This window comes from Podarcis pityusensis (genome assembly GCF_964106645.2).
Source record: "Podarcis pityusensis genome assembly, chromosome: 8".
NCBI lineage: Eukaryota > Metazoa > Chordata > Lepidosauria > Squamata > Lacertidae > Podarcis > Podarcis pityusensis.
The window spans coordinates 2,187,604-2,204,604 of record NC_138033.1 but is presented as its reverse complement, the minus strand read 5'-3'; the positions used below and the strand labels follow the sequence as shown (position 1 = coordinate 2,204,604).

At 51.8% G+C, this 17,001-nt stretch overlaps 1 protein-coding gene across 1 annotated transcript in view; it reads left to right on the top strand.

The window, feature by feature from the left end:
- Positions 1–213: 213 nt before the first annotated feature.
- LOC308484480 (uncharacterized protein) overlaps positions 214–17,001 on the top strand; it is a 32,826-nt gene continuing 16,038 nt past the window's right edge. The window contains exons 1-2 of the mRNA XM_081019471.1: positions 214–426; positions 12,879–13,040. Coding sequence (XP_080875597.1) covers positions 12,888–13,040 — 153 coding nt within the window. The 5' untranslated portion in view covers positions 214–426; positions 12,879–12,887. The remainder of the gene's footprint in view (positions 427–12,878; positions 13,041–17,001) is intronic.

The window sequence follows — 17,001 nt, the reverse complement described above, 5'->3', positions numbered from 1 at the left end:
ACCCATTCCAACTCTTGAATCCTAGTATTCTATTATCTTTACACAGAGCCCCCCCCCAATGCCTGCTGCAGTGCTGGACCATCTCCCCTCTTTCATCTTTGCAGTGACTCGGTCCTCTCTGGGACTTCTTTGGATTGTTGTTTAAAAAAAACCATTATTTTTTTTAAACGACTTTGTTGGCTGGAAGGGAAGGGTTGTGATTGTACTGGCAGCTGTCTTTAGGCTGGCCAGCCAGCGAATGCTTTGCAGTCGTCTCCTTGTTTCAACGCCAAACAGCCATCCTGAAGCGAGAGAGGTGTGGCAAAGATTGCATCCTGCGAGTGTCCGGAATCGCTGGTGCTGCCTCGGTCCAGCCAGAAGGGTCTACGGCGCAGCGAGGAGCCAGAGGGCAGACGAAAACAGCAGTGGACGAACATCTTTGGCCTGGTGAGTCAGGATGGGGGAGAGAAGTGCCTGGCTTTTCTTGTTTGCAGGGCTCTTTCACCCACCCAGCTCCTCCACAACCCCAAGAACTACAGCTCTGGATGTGTCCTGCAAACTAAGAACATTTGAGGTGGAAACAGGTAAGTGGAACAGAAGCTTCTCACCAGAACCAAGAGGTTTACCTTGCAGGCAGCAGCAATGGGAGTCTGAGCTATTCCAGAAGCACAAAACCCTGCAGGATTTGAGCCGTCGATTGGATGGGATAGAGCTGTAGGCTTCCAGCATGAGATGCCTTCTCATTTCAGCACAGAAAGCAGAACATGTGCAAATCCATGGCCATAGCAAACAGCACCCACTTGGAGTCCACGGGAGTCCCCTTGCAGCCAGCTGCAAATCCTGCCTCTCCCATGCTTCCCGTAGCTCCGGAAAACCCGAGCTCTGTGTGTGTCTTGTCCAACAGGCATCGTTCAGGCTGGGGAACGCTGTTGAGCAAGCATCTTCTGTGAGTTCAGAAAGATCAGCCGGTCACCGCTGCCCACTGGCAAACCGTCAGATATCCACGAGATGCACATTCACTCAACTGTTGTGAGGGTTTGGCTTAGGAAGGGAGGCTTACGGAGGAAAACCCCCCAGGGAAAGGGAGTGCCGTGCTTGTGAGCAAGCTCCTTAGTTTAGGGAAGGCTTTAGAGGCAAACGCAAACGCTTAAAAGCTTGCCATTAATATGTTTCGGTTGAAAACCTCTGGGCGGGTTTTGGATGAGTTGCACTAATGGGAACCAGCACAACGGTTCCCACGAATGCGGCAGGACTCCTAGCTTCATAGAATCGGAGAGCTGGAAGGGTTCCTGAGGGTCATCTAGCCCAACCCCATGCAAAATAATAATTTCAGTTAAAGCATCCATGACAGAGGGCCATCCGACCTCTGCTTAAAAACCTCCAAGGAAAGAGAGCCCACCATCTTCCCAAAGAGACCGCTCCACTGTCAAACAGTTCTTGCTGTCAGAAAGTTCTTTCTGATGTTTTGTTGGACTCTCCTTTGTCATTTGAATCCATTGCTTCAGGCCCTACCTGCTCTTTAGATGATACTAATGTTATTGGGAGCAGGGACGCGAGTGGCGCTGTGGGTTAAACCACAGAGCCTAGGTGTCAGGGGTTCAGGAGCAGAGGCAAGGGCAAGGGAGGAAACAGAGAGCGAGGGAGAGGAGGCAGAAGAAAAGATGAGTGATGACGATGACCCGAGATCTCCGAGTCTTTCCAGTGAATCAGAAGATTCACAGAAAGGAGCACCAGTGGCCAGGGCAAGGGGGGAGCCTAGGGGGACACCCCAGGAAGATAGAGCCAGAGGGGACTCAGAGGGGAGCAGTTGGAAATCAGGACCAGCGTCACCGCCAGAGAGCAGGGAAGAGGAAGGGCGCCAGGGATCAAGCGCTGGCAGCTCACAACAGGGGGGAGGGCACGAGTCAGGAGTGGCCACACCTCCATCGGGGAGCGAAGAAACGGTCAGACGGAAGGTGGAAGGTTGGGCGCGCGTGCCAAGTTCAAATGCACAGGAAGGTGGCGCAGTAGGCAGCCCGGAAAGGGAGCCAGGTCCTAAAGCCCGCCGAAAGGAGGGAGAAGAGTCAGGGGGGTCAGCGTCAGCGTCAGAGGAATCCCGGAAGGAAGAGACCCCGGGGGGCAGAGGGACCCAGAGAAGAACAGTCAGGCGGAAAAGGTGGAGCAAGGCTAGGATATTAAGTTGGTGTACAAGGGGCGGAGACTCAGATGGAGCTTCGCCGATCTAACCATGAGACGTAGAGTTGCACGCAGCAGCTTGAGAATGGAAACTGTAACTCAATAAAGACTTTTATTTAATGATCGCTGGCTAGCGTGATCCTCTGTGAGCTAGGATCTGGAAGCAGCTCTGATAGTAAGCTCCATCTCTTGATTGTGGGCATCTACGTCCTCGCGGAGAGGAGAGAAAGCGGGTGCCTACTAGCGAGCTCACGAACGGCAGACAACATGACGGCCGAACAGCAGATAGTGGAACTCAGAGAAGCAGTGACACGACTGAATGCCGAGGCTCTTGCATCCAGGAAGAGAGAGGAGGACGCAGCTGCCGCCTACAGGGATCTCCAGGTCAGGTTGGAAGTGCTTATGAAGCAAGGGCAACTGACACCCAAACCGGAGGGGATTGGGTTGGGGAGACGAACAGGCGGTCTGGTCTCTCACTTCGATGGGAATTTGCAACAGTACCCCAACTTTAGAGCAGATGTAATGTGTGCACTGCAACTGCTGAACAAAGACTTTAGAGATGAGCAAGAGAAGGTGGGATTCATCATGTCCCATTTGCATGGAGATGCTAAAGCATGGCTGCGCAATTTGTGGAGAGATAAGGATCCGGCGCTCCAAAATGCGGATGCCTTTATTAAAGCGATGGATGGGTGCTTTTTATCAAGCATTGACGTGGATCTTGCTCGGCAGGAGATACATGGACTGAAGCAAGGGAGGGCCAGCGTAAGGCAGTACCATGCCCGCTTTTTCGCTTTGGTCAGTGCCCTGGAATGGGACAGAGATTCGGCTCCTGTAAGAGACCTGTTTTGGGAGGGATTGCACGGCTCGGTTAAAGATGAAATTGCGAGGGGGGAGAGACCCCGGACCACGCAGGAGATCGTTCAGAGGGCGCTGGCGGTGGGGGTGCGGCTGGAAGGACGTCCGTGGAGCAGGGACGAAGGGCGTGGAGGGCGCGAACCAGCCAGGGGCTCCTCCTTCCTTCCCAGAGAAGCAGCGCGTGCGCAATCCACGCCTCCGCCAGGAGGAGGAGCGGAACCTATGGAGGTTGGAGGTGCAAGGGCTCAGTCAGCAGCCAGAGACCTAGCACCGGCAGCAGTGAAAGCGAAGCCTCCTAGAGGGAACAGGAAGTGTTACATCTGCGATGATCCACAGCATATGGCGAAAGAGTGTCCCCAGAGGCTCCACAAGCACACTGCAGCCTCAGCAATGGTAACTGCAGCAACGCAGCAAGGACAACCACAGCAGGGAAACGAAGGAGTCTGGTTGGAAGAAGAGGCACTGGGGCCCAGCCAGACGTGTCAGTGAAGCAGTCCCCAGAGATTTTACAGCCCATGGACCCCCTCCCGCCCAAACCGGTAGTGAAGCTCACCGCGTCGCTCCAGCTGCCCAATGGAATCACCATGGACGCGCCGATCACCATTGACTCCGGAAGCAATGCGGACTTTATAGGGCAGGACTTTGTCGACCGGCATGCTATACAGTTGCTGCCTGCCACGCTGCCCCTGCAGGTTGTCACGGTGGATGGCAGGGAGCTGCTAGGGGGGCAAGTGGTGAAGCAGACGCCACCAATGGTGATGCGACTTGGGAATCACAGGGAAATCATCAGCTTCAATGTCACTCAACTATCGGACACGCCCATTGTATTGGGCATGAGTTGGCTGGACAAGCACAGCCCGACGCTGGCTTGGTACCAGAGGCAGCTGACCTTCGGCTCTTCCTTTTGCGCTGAACACTGCATCGTGCCCAGGCAGGAAGGAGGGGAAGAGGAGTCACAGCTGCAGCTAGGCACGCTGCAAGCGGTTCCCCACAAGTACGCAGAATTTTTGGAGGTTTTCTGCGAGAAAGAGGCAGACAGGCTACCCCCCCACAGACCATATGACTGCAAAATTGACCTGCTGCCGGGGGCGGCGCTGCCCAAAGGGAAGCTGTATTCCATGTCTGAGGACGAACTGCAGGAACTCAAAGAGTTCATAGATCATAATTTGGAGCGCGGTTTCATCCGAGAGTCCAAGGCAGCGGGGGGCAGTCCGGTATTCTTTGTTAAGAAGCGGGACACGCCCCAAAAAAGACTTGTAGTGGACTTTCGCATCTTGAACAGTGTGACCAAGCCATCGGACTTCCCCATGCCCCGAATCGACGACCTCCTCGCAAAGGTACGGAAGGGCAGAGTGTTCACCAAGTTGGACCTGCGAGGGGCATACAACCTCATTCGCATGCGGGAGGGAGATGAGTGGAAGACAGCCATGTTCACGCCCCTGGGCACCTACGAATATAGAGTTATGCCTTTTGGATTGCAAAATGGCTCCCACGTTTTTCAAGCTTTCATGCATCACGTGTTGGCGGGGCTCCTCTACAAGACGTGCGTCTGTTTCTTGGATGACATCCTGATCTTTTCGGAATCGCAGCAGGAGCATGACAGACACGTCAAGGAAGTGCTGAGCAGGCTACAGCAACATAGGCTTTACGCCAAGCTGGAGAAGTGCCAATTCGACGTGACCGAGGTGGATTTCCTGGGCTACAAGTTGTCTGATAAAGGGCTCGCCATGGACAGCGCCAAGGTCCGAGCAGTGTTGGATTGGAAAAGCCCACGCAACCGGAAGGAGGTCCAACGGTTTGTCGGCTTCGCGAACTTCTATCGCAAGTTTATCAAAGGCTTTGCGATGCAGACAGCGGCCATCACGGACACGCTCAGCTCCAAGAAAAAGAAGTTCATCTGGACAGAGCAGGCGGAGCAGTCCTTTCAGGCACTCAAGCGTCTCTTCGCGTCGGAAGAGCAGCTGCTTCATGTCAACCCCAGCAGGCCGATGAGGGTGGAGACAGACGCTTCGGACAGAGCCGTGGGAGCAGTCCTGCTGCAGAAAGACCCGCAGGGGGTTTGGAGGCCGGGAGCGTTTTACTCAAGGAAGCTCAGCAAGTCCGAACAGAACTACACCATCTGGGACAGGGAGTTGCTGGCCATTCATGCAGCGTTCAAAGCGTGGAGGCACTTCCTGATCGGCGCCAAGCACACGGTGCAGGTCTGCACGGACCACAAGAATCTAGAGCACTGGCGCACGGCACAGTTCCTGAACCAGAGGCAGATACGTTGGGCTGAGTTCTTTGCGAATTTCGACTTCCGAATAGAGTATGTCCCGGGGGACACCAACATCATGGCGGATGCTCTCTCCCGTAAGCCACAGTATCTGGAGGAGGCAACGCCAGCGGCCGCCATGCACATCTTCGCACCGACAGTGTGGGCGTGCGCGGCGGCGACAGTTGACCTGGATGCGGTGCGACGAGCGTTGCAGGATGACTCCTTCGCGCAAGCAAAGATGGCAGAGGTGCACAGGGGCACGGCAGCGACCGACGAGTTCCAGCTGCGAGATGGTTTGCTCATCCGTAAAGGGGCCATCTACGTGCCGGGAGACGAACTTCGCGCCAAGGTACTGCAGCAGCTGCACGACGCGCCCACTGCCGGGCACTTTGGCAAGGAGAAGACGGTGGAATTAGTAGCCAGAGACTTCTGGTGGCCCGGAATGAGAGGGGAAGTCGCGGACTACGTGGCGAGGTGTGACACCTGCCAGAGGTCCAAACCAGTGCACAGACCGCCGGCCGGACTGCTGGAACCGCTGCAAACTCCGTTCGAGCCATGGGAGAGAGTGGCCCTGGACTTTGTCACGGATCTGCCCAGCTCGAGGGGCAAGACGGCTGTACTGGTGGTGGTGGATTTGTTCTCCAAGATGGCACATTTCATTCCGTGCGCGAAGGTGGCCACGGCGGAACAAACCGCCAAACTGTTCATAGACCACGTGTTCAAGGTTCACGGTCTGCCGCGGTCTATTCTGTCCGACCGAGGGCGACAGTTCATCTCGAACTTCTGGCAGAGGCTGATGGGCTTCCTGAACGTCAAGATCAACCTGGCGTCGGCTAGACACCCGCAGACCAACGGGCAAGCAGAGCGGGTCAATGCCATCATGCAGCAGTACCTGAGATGTTATGCGAATCAACAGCCTGCGACGTGGGTGGATTACCTGCCTCTCGCCGAGTTCGCCTACAACAACACGAAGCACGTGTCCACGGGGGTCACGCCGTTCTTCGCCAACAACGGGAGGCACCCTAGAACCTTCCCGGGACTGGAAAGAATGGGGGAGGGGGAGCCGCAGACAGCAGATGCGTTCGCGTCGGAGTTGCAGGAGGTCCACGATCAGCTGCGGCGGCACCTGGAGCTGGCTAAACACGCATACAAGGTACAAGCGGACAAACACAGAAGGGTTGGCGAAGAGATCCATGTGGGAGACTGGGTCTGGTTAGCAGCCCACGCAGTGCCGGCCAGGTCGTTGGCGAAGAAGAAACTAGGGCATAAACAACTGGGGCCCTACCAAGTCGACGAACAGGTCAACCCGGTGGCTTTCAGGCTGGCTCTTCCGGAGGGTTCCAGAATGCATCCGGTGTTCCACAGATCGGTGCTCACTCCCTACAAGGCACCTCACAGGTTTCAGGAACCAGGAACGGCACCGGGTCCGCTCCGAGAGAGAACCGGGCAAGGGGGAGTGGCACAGGAGGAGCGCATCAACGAAGTCACGGAGATTTTGGACTCCAGATGGGGGGAAGAGGGGGTAGAATACCTTCTCGCCAAGGAGGGCACCCCGGCCAGTGCCAACAGCTGGGTGCCGGGCTACGCTTTAGACGAACCTCTGCTCAAAGAAGAGTTTCATGCCCTCTTCCCACATAGGCCAATGCCAGCAGACTTTTTCGACGACTGGCTTTTCACGCCCACGCTTTCAGCCAGCACGTTCCGGGGGTTCGACTCGGACGAGGAACCGACACGAGACGCCCGTTCCCCAGAGGGGTCACCCTCGGGATCTGCTTCAGAACCCTCGTATTGGTGGGATGATCGACCAGAGGAGCAGTTCCGCAGAAGGTGGCTGGAGGGTCCAGGACGAGCAACGTCTCCAGAAGGCAACGAGGGAGAGACGGACATGGACGTTTTCGGGGACGACCCGGGTTTCGAGCACGGCGGCACAGAGATGGAAGCGGAGGTGACCGTCGTCAACGAGAGCAGGGAGGAAGAACCGGAAGACTTCGGATGGCGGCCCGCCACGGGAAGCGAACTGTATCCGACATTCGTCCCCCTGACACGGCAGCACCCAGATCCCGCACCGGAAGGAGGGGAGGGGGGAAGAGGGGGCTTCGAGGGGGGGATGGATGTCAGGGGTTCAGGAGCAGAGGCAAGGGCAAGGGAGGAAACAGAGAGCGAGGGAGAGGAGGCAGAAGAAAAGATGAGTGATGACGACGACCCGAGATCTCCGAGTCTTTCCAGTGAATCAGAAGATTCACAGAAAGGAGCACCAGTGGCCAGGGCAAGGGGGGAGCCTAGGGGGACACCCCAGGAAGATAGAGCCAGAGGGGACTCAGAGGGGAGCAGTTGGAAATCAGGACCAGCGTCACCGCCAGAGAGCAGGGAAGAGGAAGGGCGCCAGGGATCAAGCGCTGGCAGCTCACAACAGGGGGGAGGGCACGAGTCAGGAGTGGCCACACCTCCATCGGGGAGCGAAGAAACGGTCAGACGGAAGGTGGAAGGTTGGGCGCGCGTGCCAAGTTCAAATGCACAGGAAGGTGGCGCAGTAGGCAGCCCGGAAAGGGAGCCAGGTCCTAAAGCCCGCCGAAAGGAGGGAGAAGAGTCAGGGGGGTCAGCGTCAGAGGAATCCCGGAAGGAAGAGACCCCGGGGGGCAGAGGGACCCAGAGAAGAACAGTCAGGCGGAAAAGGTGGAGCAAGGCTAGGATATTAAGTTGGTGTACAAGGGGCGGAGACTCAGATGGAGCTTCGCCGATCTAACCATGAGACGTAGAGTTGCACGCAGCAGCTTGAGAATGGAAACTGTAACTCAATAAAGACTTTTATTTAATGATCGCTGGCTAGCGTGATCCTCTGTGAGCTAGGATCTGGAAGCAGCTCTGACACTAGGTCTTGCCGATCAGAAGGTCGGTGGTTCGAATCCCCGCGACAAGGTGAGCTCCCGTTGCTCGGTCCCAGCTCCTGCCAACCTAGCAGTTCGAAAGCACATCAAAGTGCAAGTAGATAAATAGGTACCACTCCGGCGGGAAGGTAAATGCCGTTTCCGTGCGCTGCTCTGGTTCACCAGAAGCGGCTTAGCCATGCTGGCCACATGACCTGGAAGCTGTATGCCGGCTCCCTCGGCCAGTAAAGCGAGATGAGCGCCACAACCCCAGAGTCGGTCACGACTGGACCTAATGGTCAGGGGTCCCTTTACCTTTATGGGGGTTATTAGCCCTGGCTCTGGTCCATGGGGTTACAAGCCCTGGCAGACTTCCCAGGGTGGGGGAGGACAATCTCACAGACCCGCAGATCACCCGTAATCTGTCGGCTTACATCAAGGTGCGAGCGGCAGGGGCACTGGGTCTAATAATAATAATAATAATAATAATAATAATAATAATAATTTATTATTTGTACCCTGCCCATCTGGCTGGGTTTCCCCAGCCACTCTGGGCGGCTTCCAACAAAAATTAAAAATACATTAAAATGTCACACATTAAAAACGTCCCTAAACAGGGCTGACTTTAGATGTCTCCTAAAAGTCTGGTAGTAGTTGTTCTCTTTGACATCTGATGGGAGGGCGTTCCACAGGGAGGGCGCCACTACCGAGAAGGCCCTCTGCCTGGTTCCCTGTACCTTGGCTTCTCGCAGCAAAGGAAACCGCCAGAAGGCCCTCGGTGCTGGACCTCAGTGTCCGGGCTGGATGATGGGGGTGGAGACGCTCCTTCAGGTATACAGGACCGAGGCCATTGAGGGTTTTCAAGGTCAGCACCAACACTTTGAATTGTGCTCGGAATCGTACTGGGAGCCAATGTAGGTCGAAGAGCACGGCACGGCTGGCACTCTCCAGAGCCACTCCTACGCAGGCACACTTGTTCCTTTGAAATCAAAAACAGAGAGATCCCAAGCCAAGAGGAGAGGATCTCCTTCCTGCAATGTCCCGTCAGATGGGCAATTCACAAGCAATCTGTTGAGCAAATAAGCCAGAAAGTGTAACAGTGGCAGCAGCTGTACGTTGGGATTTGGGGAAGTATTGGCAGCTAGATGGGTCTCTGAAGTCCATGCAGTCTCCTGCCCTAGGCTAGAATGCCAACATGTGGCTCAGTTAGTTAGACATTCTTCAGCTTTCCAACCCTACAATGGGTCGAAAGGTGCTTTCAATGTGCGAAAAACACTCTAGACATGCAGCCAAGCATCTGCTTCTGTTAGAAGCAGAGATTGGAAGCAATGAATCAGGAGATCTGTCAAGTAACCACTTAGATGTGCTTGAAGTCTGTTGCCAGATGTTTGAGTAGATGCTGTCTAAGTGAATCATAAAGCTGGGAAATGATTCCGGAGAAAAGTTGTGAAGAAGCGGCTTGAAGAGCAAACCTCATGAGGATTGTGTTCTACATCAGCCTCTGCCAAGCTGGCTCGCTCCAGATGTTCTGCACTCCAGCTGTTAGCAGAGAGACTGGAACAAATCGAGTCCAGAGAGAAAAGAAATTGATAGCACTTTACTGATAACAAGCTGAACAAGAGCAGTATATAATTCGAGGGGAATCTTACTGACAGCCTAGTTGAGAACAGGGAGACATTCAACAACACGTACTGAGGTCAAACCTCCTTCAGAAATACTTTCCCTTTCAACTGTCAAATCTCAGCCATCTTCCTCACTGGCCAAGTTCATCAGCTTTGTTGATTTTACTAAACCAAATAGTTTAAACTGGGTTTTGAATAAATGTGCAATTCATTGTTCCTTTGGGGGATCTTACTGTTACCAAAGTCGTAACTCTCTGCAGATTCCATGGGGTTCACCCAGGGTCTGTGTTCCTTCGGAGAATTGAGACCCATCGTAGACTGTCATAGCTTCAAGAAATATGGTTTAGTTTACACTTTAAGTTGAGACACAGGTGGCGCTGTGGGTTAAACCACAGAGCCTAGGACTTGCAGATCAGAAGGTCGGCGGTTCAAATCCCCGCGACGGGGTGAGCTCCCGTTGCTCAGTCCCTGCTCCTGCCAACCTAGCAGTTTGAAAGCACGTCAAAGTGCAAGTAGATAAACAGGTACCACTCCGGCGGGAAGGTAAACGGCGTTTCCGTGCACTGCTCTGGTTCGCCAGAAGCGGCTTAGTCATGCTGGCCACATGACCCAGAAGCTGTCTGCGGACAAACGCCAGCTCCCTCGGCCAGTAAAGCAAGATGAGCGGCTTAGTCATGCTGGCCACATGACCCGGAAGCTGTCTGCGGACAAACGCCAGCTCCCTCGGCCAGTAAAGCAAGATGAGAGCTGCAACCCCAGAGTCAGCCACGACTGGACCCTAATGGTCAGGGGTCCCTTTACCTTTACAGTGGTGCCTCGCAAGACGAAATTAATCCGTTCCGCAAGTCTCTTCGTCTTGTGGTTTTTTCGTCTTGCGAAGCACGGCTATTAGCGGCTTAGTGGCTTAGCGGCTATTAGCGGCTTAGCGGCTATTAATGGCTTAGCGGCTTAGCGGCTTAGCGGCTATTAACGGCTTAGCAGCTTTAAGAAAAAGGAAACAAACTCGCAAGAACTCGCAAGACGTTTCGTCTTGCGAAGCAAGCCCATAGGGAAATTCGTCTTGCAGAACGACTCAAAAAACGGAAAACTCTTTCGTCTTGCGTGTTTTTCGTCTTGCAAGGTACCACTATACCTTTACACTTTAAGTATGCATGAAAGGAATCCAGATCTCACAGCGTGGTCATTTCAAGAGGCGCTTGTCCCCCTCAGCACTGCAGCCAGCCTTCAGCCAGCCTGCCCAAGATGGATCCCAATTCTTCTTCTTCCTTCATCTTCCCAGCACCCTTCCCAGCTCAAAAACTCTTTTCCTGTCACCTCAAACACATACCCTACCACCTTGGCAACATCTGTCTCCCCAGGCCAAAGGATTCCTTTTTGATGGCCCATAAGGCCCCTTTGTCATATTAACAGATTTGCTCTTTGCTAGGCCAGCCAGGCTGGTTTGCATAAGCCACTGTTTGCTTCTTTAACTTGGCTGGAGACTCCTTCTTTTGCTGACCAGAGGGACCTGTGGGGAGTGGCAGCCCAACCAGCTGGGCAGCTTATCAATACCAAAAGGTGTCTTCCCCCTTTTTTTTTTCCTGCACCAGTGTGGTGTAGTGGTTAAGAGCGGTGGACTCGTAATCTGGTGAACCGGGTTCGCTTCCCTGCTCCTCCACATGCAGCTGCTGGGTGACCTTGGGCCAGTCACACTTCTCTGAAGTCTCTCAGCCCCACTCACCTCACAGAGTGTTTGTTGTGGGGGAGGAAGGGAAAGGAGAATGTTAGTCGCTTTGAGACTCCTTCGGGTAGTGATAAAGTGGGATATCAAATCCAAATTCTTCTTCTTCTTCTTGCTTTTTCATGCTTTATTGTTCATAATTGCATCTATACGACATAAACTTACATTCATTGTTATCCGCAAAATCAAAATAATCACAAATTGCAAAAGAAATATACAAACGTCTCTAACAATGAATTTTCTTCATCAACATTTGACTTCCCGGCCTTTCCATATTCCTTTCATTTTGATAAACTTGTTGCTTAACTTAAGTACTTATTTAACAATGAAATATTAGGAAAAGGTTCTTCTCATGGAGCTCTCAAAGGTCCTGGCATCCTTCTGTCCTGCTTGCAGGTTTGCCATTGGGGCATCTGGTGTCATGGTCCGGTTCAAGGGCGATCAAAGTCCTGGCAGGGGACGTCGGGACCGGGGGCAAGATGGCAGGGTGGGAGCAGGAACGGGGGTCCAGAAGCCAGGAATCAGGAGCCAAGAGTCTGAGGATCAGAGAGCTGGGAGTCAAGAAGCCAAGGGTCTGAGGGTCAGGAAGCAAGGAGTCACGAAGTTGAGGGTCCGAGGGTTAGGAAGCAAGGAGTCACAAAGTCAAGGGTCCAAGGGATGAGAAGCAAGGAGTCACGAAGTCGAGGGTCTGAAGGTCCGAGGGTCAGGAAGCAGGGAGTCAAGAAATTGAGGTTCAATGATCAGGAAGCGTGTTGCTGTGGCAAAGAGCCAAAGGGAAATGCCAGTGTGGTGTAGTGGTTAAGAGCAGTAGTCTCGTAATCTGGGGAACCGGGTTCGCATCTCTGCTCCTCCACATGCAGCTGCTGGGTGACCTTGGCCTAATCACATTCTCTGAAGTCTCTGAGCCCCACTCACCTCACAGAGTGTTTGTTGTGGGGGAGGAAGGGAAAGGAGATTGTTAGCAGCTTTGAGACTCCTGAAGGGGAGTGAGAAGGCAGGATATCAAACCCAAACTCTTCTTCTTCTCCTCCTTCTTCTGACCTTATATCCCTTCCCAGCTCTTGCCACCAGGTGCAGCAAGTTACCAAGCAGCCTCACCTGTGCGGCCGCGCCTTGCCTCTTCAGAACAAACTTAGGAAGGCCCCAGTCCTGCGAAACCCTACTGGTCCCAGGGCCTGGCTCCTGCACGCACACCTGACATCCGGTTGGCCACTGTGAGAACAGGATGCTGGACTCGATAGGCCATTGGCCTGATCCAACAGGAATGGCCTTGGGAATAGACCACCCACTCCAGTTGTTTGGTGATAAGGACTGTGGTCGGGCAGGGGTGGTGTTTGCTTGCAATTTCTGCTTATTTCAGGATACTCCAAAAGCATCTAACAATGAGGCTGTCCATGTTCTCCCAGGGTGGCGTGATGCCCGAGATCGGAGCAACCCCACATCCTTCAGCCTTGCACAACCTCTGCATCTTCCTCCTGGCTATGCTCCTCCTGGGTCTCCCTGCCGCCAGGCAGCTCTCGTGTCAGACTGAGTCCATTGGGCTTCTACAAAGCATCATCCAGCGCATGGTGAGTGAAGAGGGACCAAGAGACGGATGGGAAGAGTCGGTGTGCAAATTAGGCTTGCTGAAATTGCCAGGTGTTTTGGATGGAGGGGGCGGGCGTAGGGGTTTCCTGCCCCAGTGCCCTCCAGATGTTTAGGGATGCGATTCCCATGTGGGAATGTTCAGGGAGGCAGGAGAGGGTATATAGTTTTTTTATTATTAATTTTATTTAACATAATTATTACAAAATATTGCACATACATACATACATACATATTTCAGATAAGCACATATATATATATATATAAGAACAGAAAAGAAGAAAAGAAAAAGAAAAAATAAGGAGAAAAAGAAGAAGAAAAGTTGGAAGAATTTCTTCCAAATATCTCAATAATAAAATTTTATTGATTGACTTCCATCACTTACACTGCACTTTCTATATACATTTTAAGCAAGATTGTATCTGTTATTCCGTATTTTTCCCATACAACCTCACACAAATATTCTAATCAATAAGTTTTCTAAATCTTTCATAAATCTATTCTAAACACAACCAATACCTTACATTTAATCTTTGTCTACATAAATAATCATTTAAACATTTCCATTGTTTCTGGATTATATTTTTTGGTTTTTGTCTTATCAAATCAGTCAGCTTTGCTAATTCCAAGTATTCACATAATTTATTCAGCTATTCTTCTTTGGTTGGAGCGTAATTTCCTTTCCAATTATTGGCTATTAACATTCTCGCTGCTGTTGTCGCGTACAAGAAAATATTAATTTTGTCATTTGGGATATGAAACTGCCATCCCAAAGGAGAGGGTATATAGTTTATTAATATCCTTCCTAACTTGCGCTAGCAAGTTCCTTTACTTTGCAGAGTTTCACATTCCCCTTTTAAACGCAAAGTGGGTAGCTGGTTGCAGGCTTGTGTAAGCCTCTCAATATCAGATTCCTGGTAAGTCCCCTTATATCTCTCCTAAAAGAATGAACACACCACAATCTTATTCAAAGTCAATAAAAGAAGTTTACTCACACCATCAGTTCACAGTTGGATCCCTGAAGGCAGACTTAGTTACAAAATACAGTGATACCTCTGGTTGCGAACGGGATCCGTTCCAGAGGCCTGTTCACAACATGAAAAGAGCGCAACCTGCAGTGGCGCATCTGCACACGCGCAGGTTGCGATTTGCCTCTTCTGCGCATGTGCGTGATGTCATTTTGCGCGTCTGTGCATGCGCAAGTGGCGAAACCCGGAAGTAACGCTTTCCAGTACTTCCAGTCGCTGAGGGACGTAACCTGAAAGAACGTAACATGAAGTGGACGTGACATGAAGTATGACTGTATAGCCAAAAAGCTGCTCCAACAATGGAGGAAGTCAAAGAGAGAGTGTGTGTTTTGTGACTTGCCCTTGTGTTACCTGGGCAGGTAAGGTCACGCCCACCTCTTGTTGTTGTTATTTAGTCGTTTAGTCGTGTCCGACTCTTCGTGATCCCATGGACCAGAGCACACCAGGCACTCCGGTCAAGATGTCTTCTAAAAATCTGGTAGTTGTTTTTCTCTTTGACATCTGGTGGGAGGGCGTTCCACAGGGCGGGCGCCACCACCGAGAAGGCCCTCTGCCTGGTTCCCTGTAACTTGGCTTCTCGCAGTGAGGGAACCGCCAGAAGGCCCTTGGCGCTGGACCTCAGTAGAACGATGGGGGAGGAGACGCTCCTTTAGGTATAAGGAGCTAAAAAGCTACATAGTTCATAGTTTTGTACAGTTGCATATTCCTGCATGGCCGGAATTGCACCCAGATGATCCTCAAGGATACTTCCAACTCTACAATTCTATGATTCTATGAACTGGATTGGGGGGGGGGATGTGTAATCGGTTGCTACTTTTAAATTTTTAATTGGGCTATCGTCTTCCTTAGTGGGTTGTTCAAAGCACTACCCTGCTTTGTAGAGGGTAGGGGACACTGGGGATGAATTTGTGGAACCAAGGGAAGGGAGCGGCCCCCCAAAAGTTTGGTAACCCGCTGGGTTCGGGTTTCACTGTTTAGCTGGAGAAAGAATAACCGCAACCCGAGTTTGCGGAGGTCAATGTTTGTATCACCATTTGAACAATAGTTCCTATTATCTGCTTTCCCCCTCCACTCATCTTCTCTCTCCTTCTTATTATCTTACCCTTTCCCCCCACCTCTCATTTCCTCAGGTGTAACTGATCATCGGAGGAGAGGCAAGTTTTAACCTGCAACCAAGCGCTAGAGCAAAGTGTACATGAGAGTCACAGCTCTGTTAAAAACTAATTGAAACACCCAAATCATATCGTACAGAGCAGACACAGAGTTAAAATCTATGGTGATTATATAAACTCAGAACAGTAGCAAACCAATATGCAATTTTTTGTTTAGTCGTTTTGTCGTGTCCGCCTCTTCGTGACCCCATGGACCAGAGCACGCCAGGCACTCCTGTCTTTCACTGCCTCCCGCAGTTTGGTCAAACTCATGCTGGTAGCATGGAGAACACTGTCCCACCATCTCGTCCTCTGTCGTCCCCTTCTCCTTGTGCCCTCCATCTTTCCCAACATCAGGGTCTTTTCCAGGGAGTCTTCTCTTCTCATGAGGTGGCCAAAGTCTTGGAGCCTCAGCTTCAGGATCTGTCCTTCCAGTGAGCACTCAGGGCTGATTTCCTTCAGAATGGAGAGGTTTGATCTTCTTGCAGTCCATGGGACTCTCAAGAGTCTCCTCCAGCACCAGAATTCAAAAGCATCAGTTCTTCAGCGATCAGCCTTCTTTATGGTTCAGCTCTCACTTCCATACATCACTACTGGGAAAACCATAGCTTTGACTATACAGGCCTTTGTTGGCAAGGTGATGTCTCTGCTTTTTAAGATGCTGTCTAGGTTTGTCATCGCTTTTCTCCCAAGAAGCAGGCGTCTTTTAATTTCGTGGCTGCTGTCACCATCTGCAGTGATCATGGAGCCCAAGAAAGTCAAATCTCTCACTGCCTCCATTTCTTCCCCTTCTATTTGCCAGGAGGTGATGGGACCAGTGGCCATGATCTTCGTTTTTTTGATGTTGAGCTTCAGACCATATTTTGCGCTCTCCTCTTTCACCCTCATTAAAAGGTTCTTTACTTCCTCCTCACTTTCTGCCATCAAGGTTGTGTCATCTGCATATCTGAGGTTGTTGATATTTCTTCCGGCGATCTTAATTCCGGCTTGGGATTCATCCAGCCCAACCTTTCACATGATGAATTCTGCATATAAGTTGAATAAGCAGGGAGACAATATATAGAGCCTTGACAAAATCCCTTCTCAGGTCTTTGCAGCAGAAAGGAGGAAGCGAACAGCTGTTTCCCTTCTGGTTTGAGTCAGCCAGTTAAGTAGGATGGATAAAATAGCCAAGAAGGACTTTTTAATGTTACGAGGATGGAAATACAGTAAATTATCCACAGCACTCTGTAAAAGCTACATACCCACCAAATATGTTTTAATATTTCTATTGCTCTATCCTGATTATTATTATGATAAGGGCTGCCCCTGCGTACACCAATGGCCTGCCTTTCCTTCATCATGGAACTCGAGGTTAGCATTCATGGAGTTCTTAGGCAAACTCTCATCAAACAGCAAAATATAATAAATAATAATAATGGTGGTGGTGGTGGGACGCGGGTGGCGCTGTGGGTTAAACCACAGAGCCTAGGAATTGCCGATCAGAAGGTTGGTGGTTCGAATCCCCGCAACGGGGTGAGCTCCCATTGCTCGGTCCCTGCTCCTGCCAAACTAGCAGTTCGAAAGCACGTCAAAGTGCAAGTAGATAAATAGGTACCGCTCCGGCAGGAAAATGAACGGTGTTTCCATGTGCTGCTCTGGTTCGCCAGAAGCGGCTTAGTCATGCTGGCCACATGACCCGGAAGCTGTACGCCGGCTCCCTCGGCCAATAAAGCGAGATGAGCGCCGCAACCCCAGAGTCAGCCACGACTGGACCTAATGGTCAG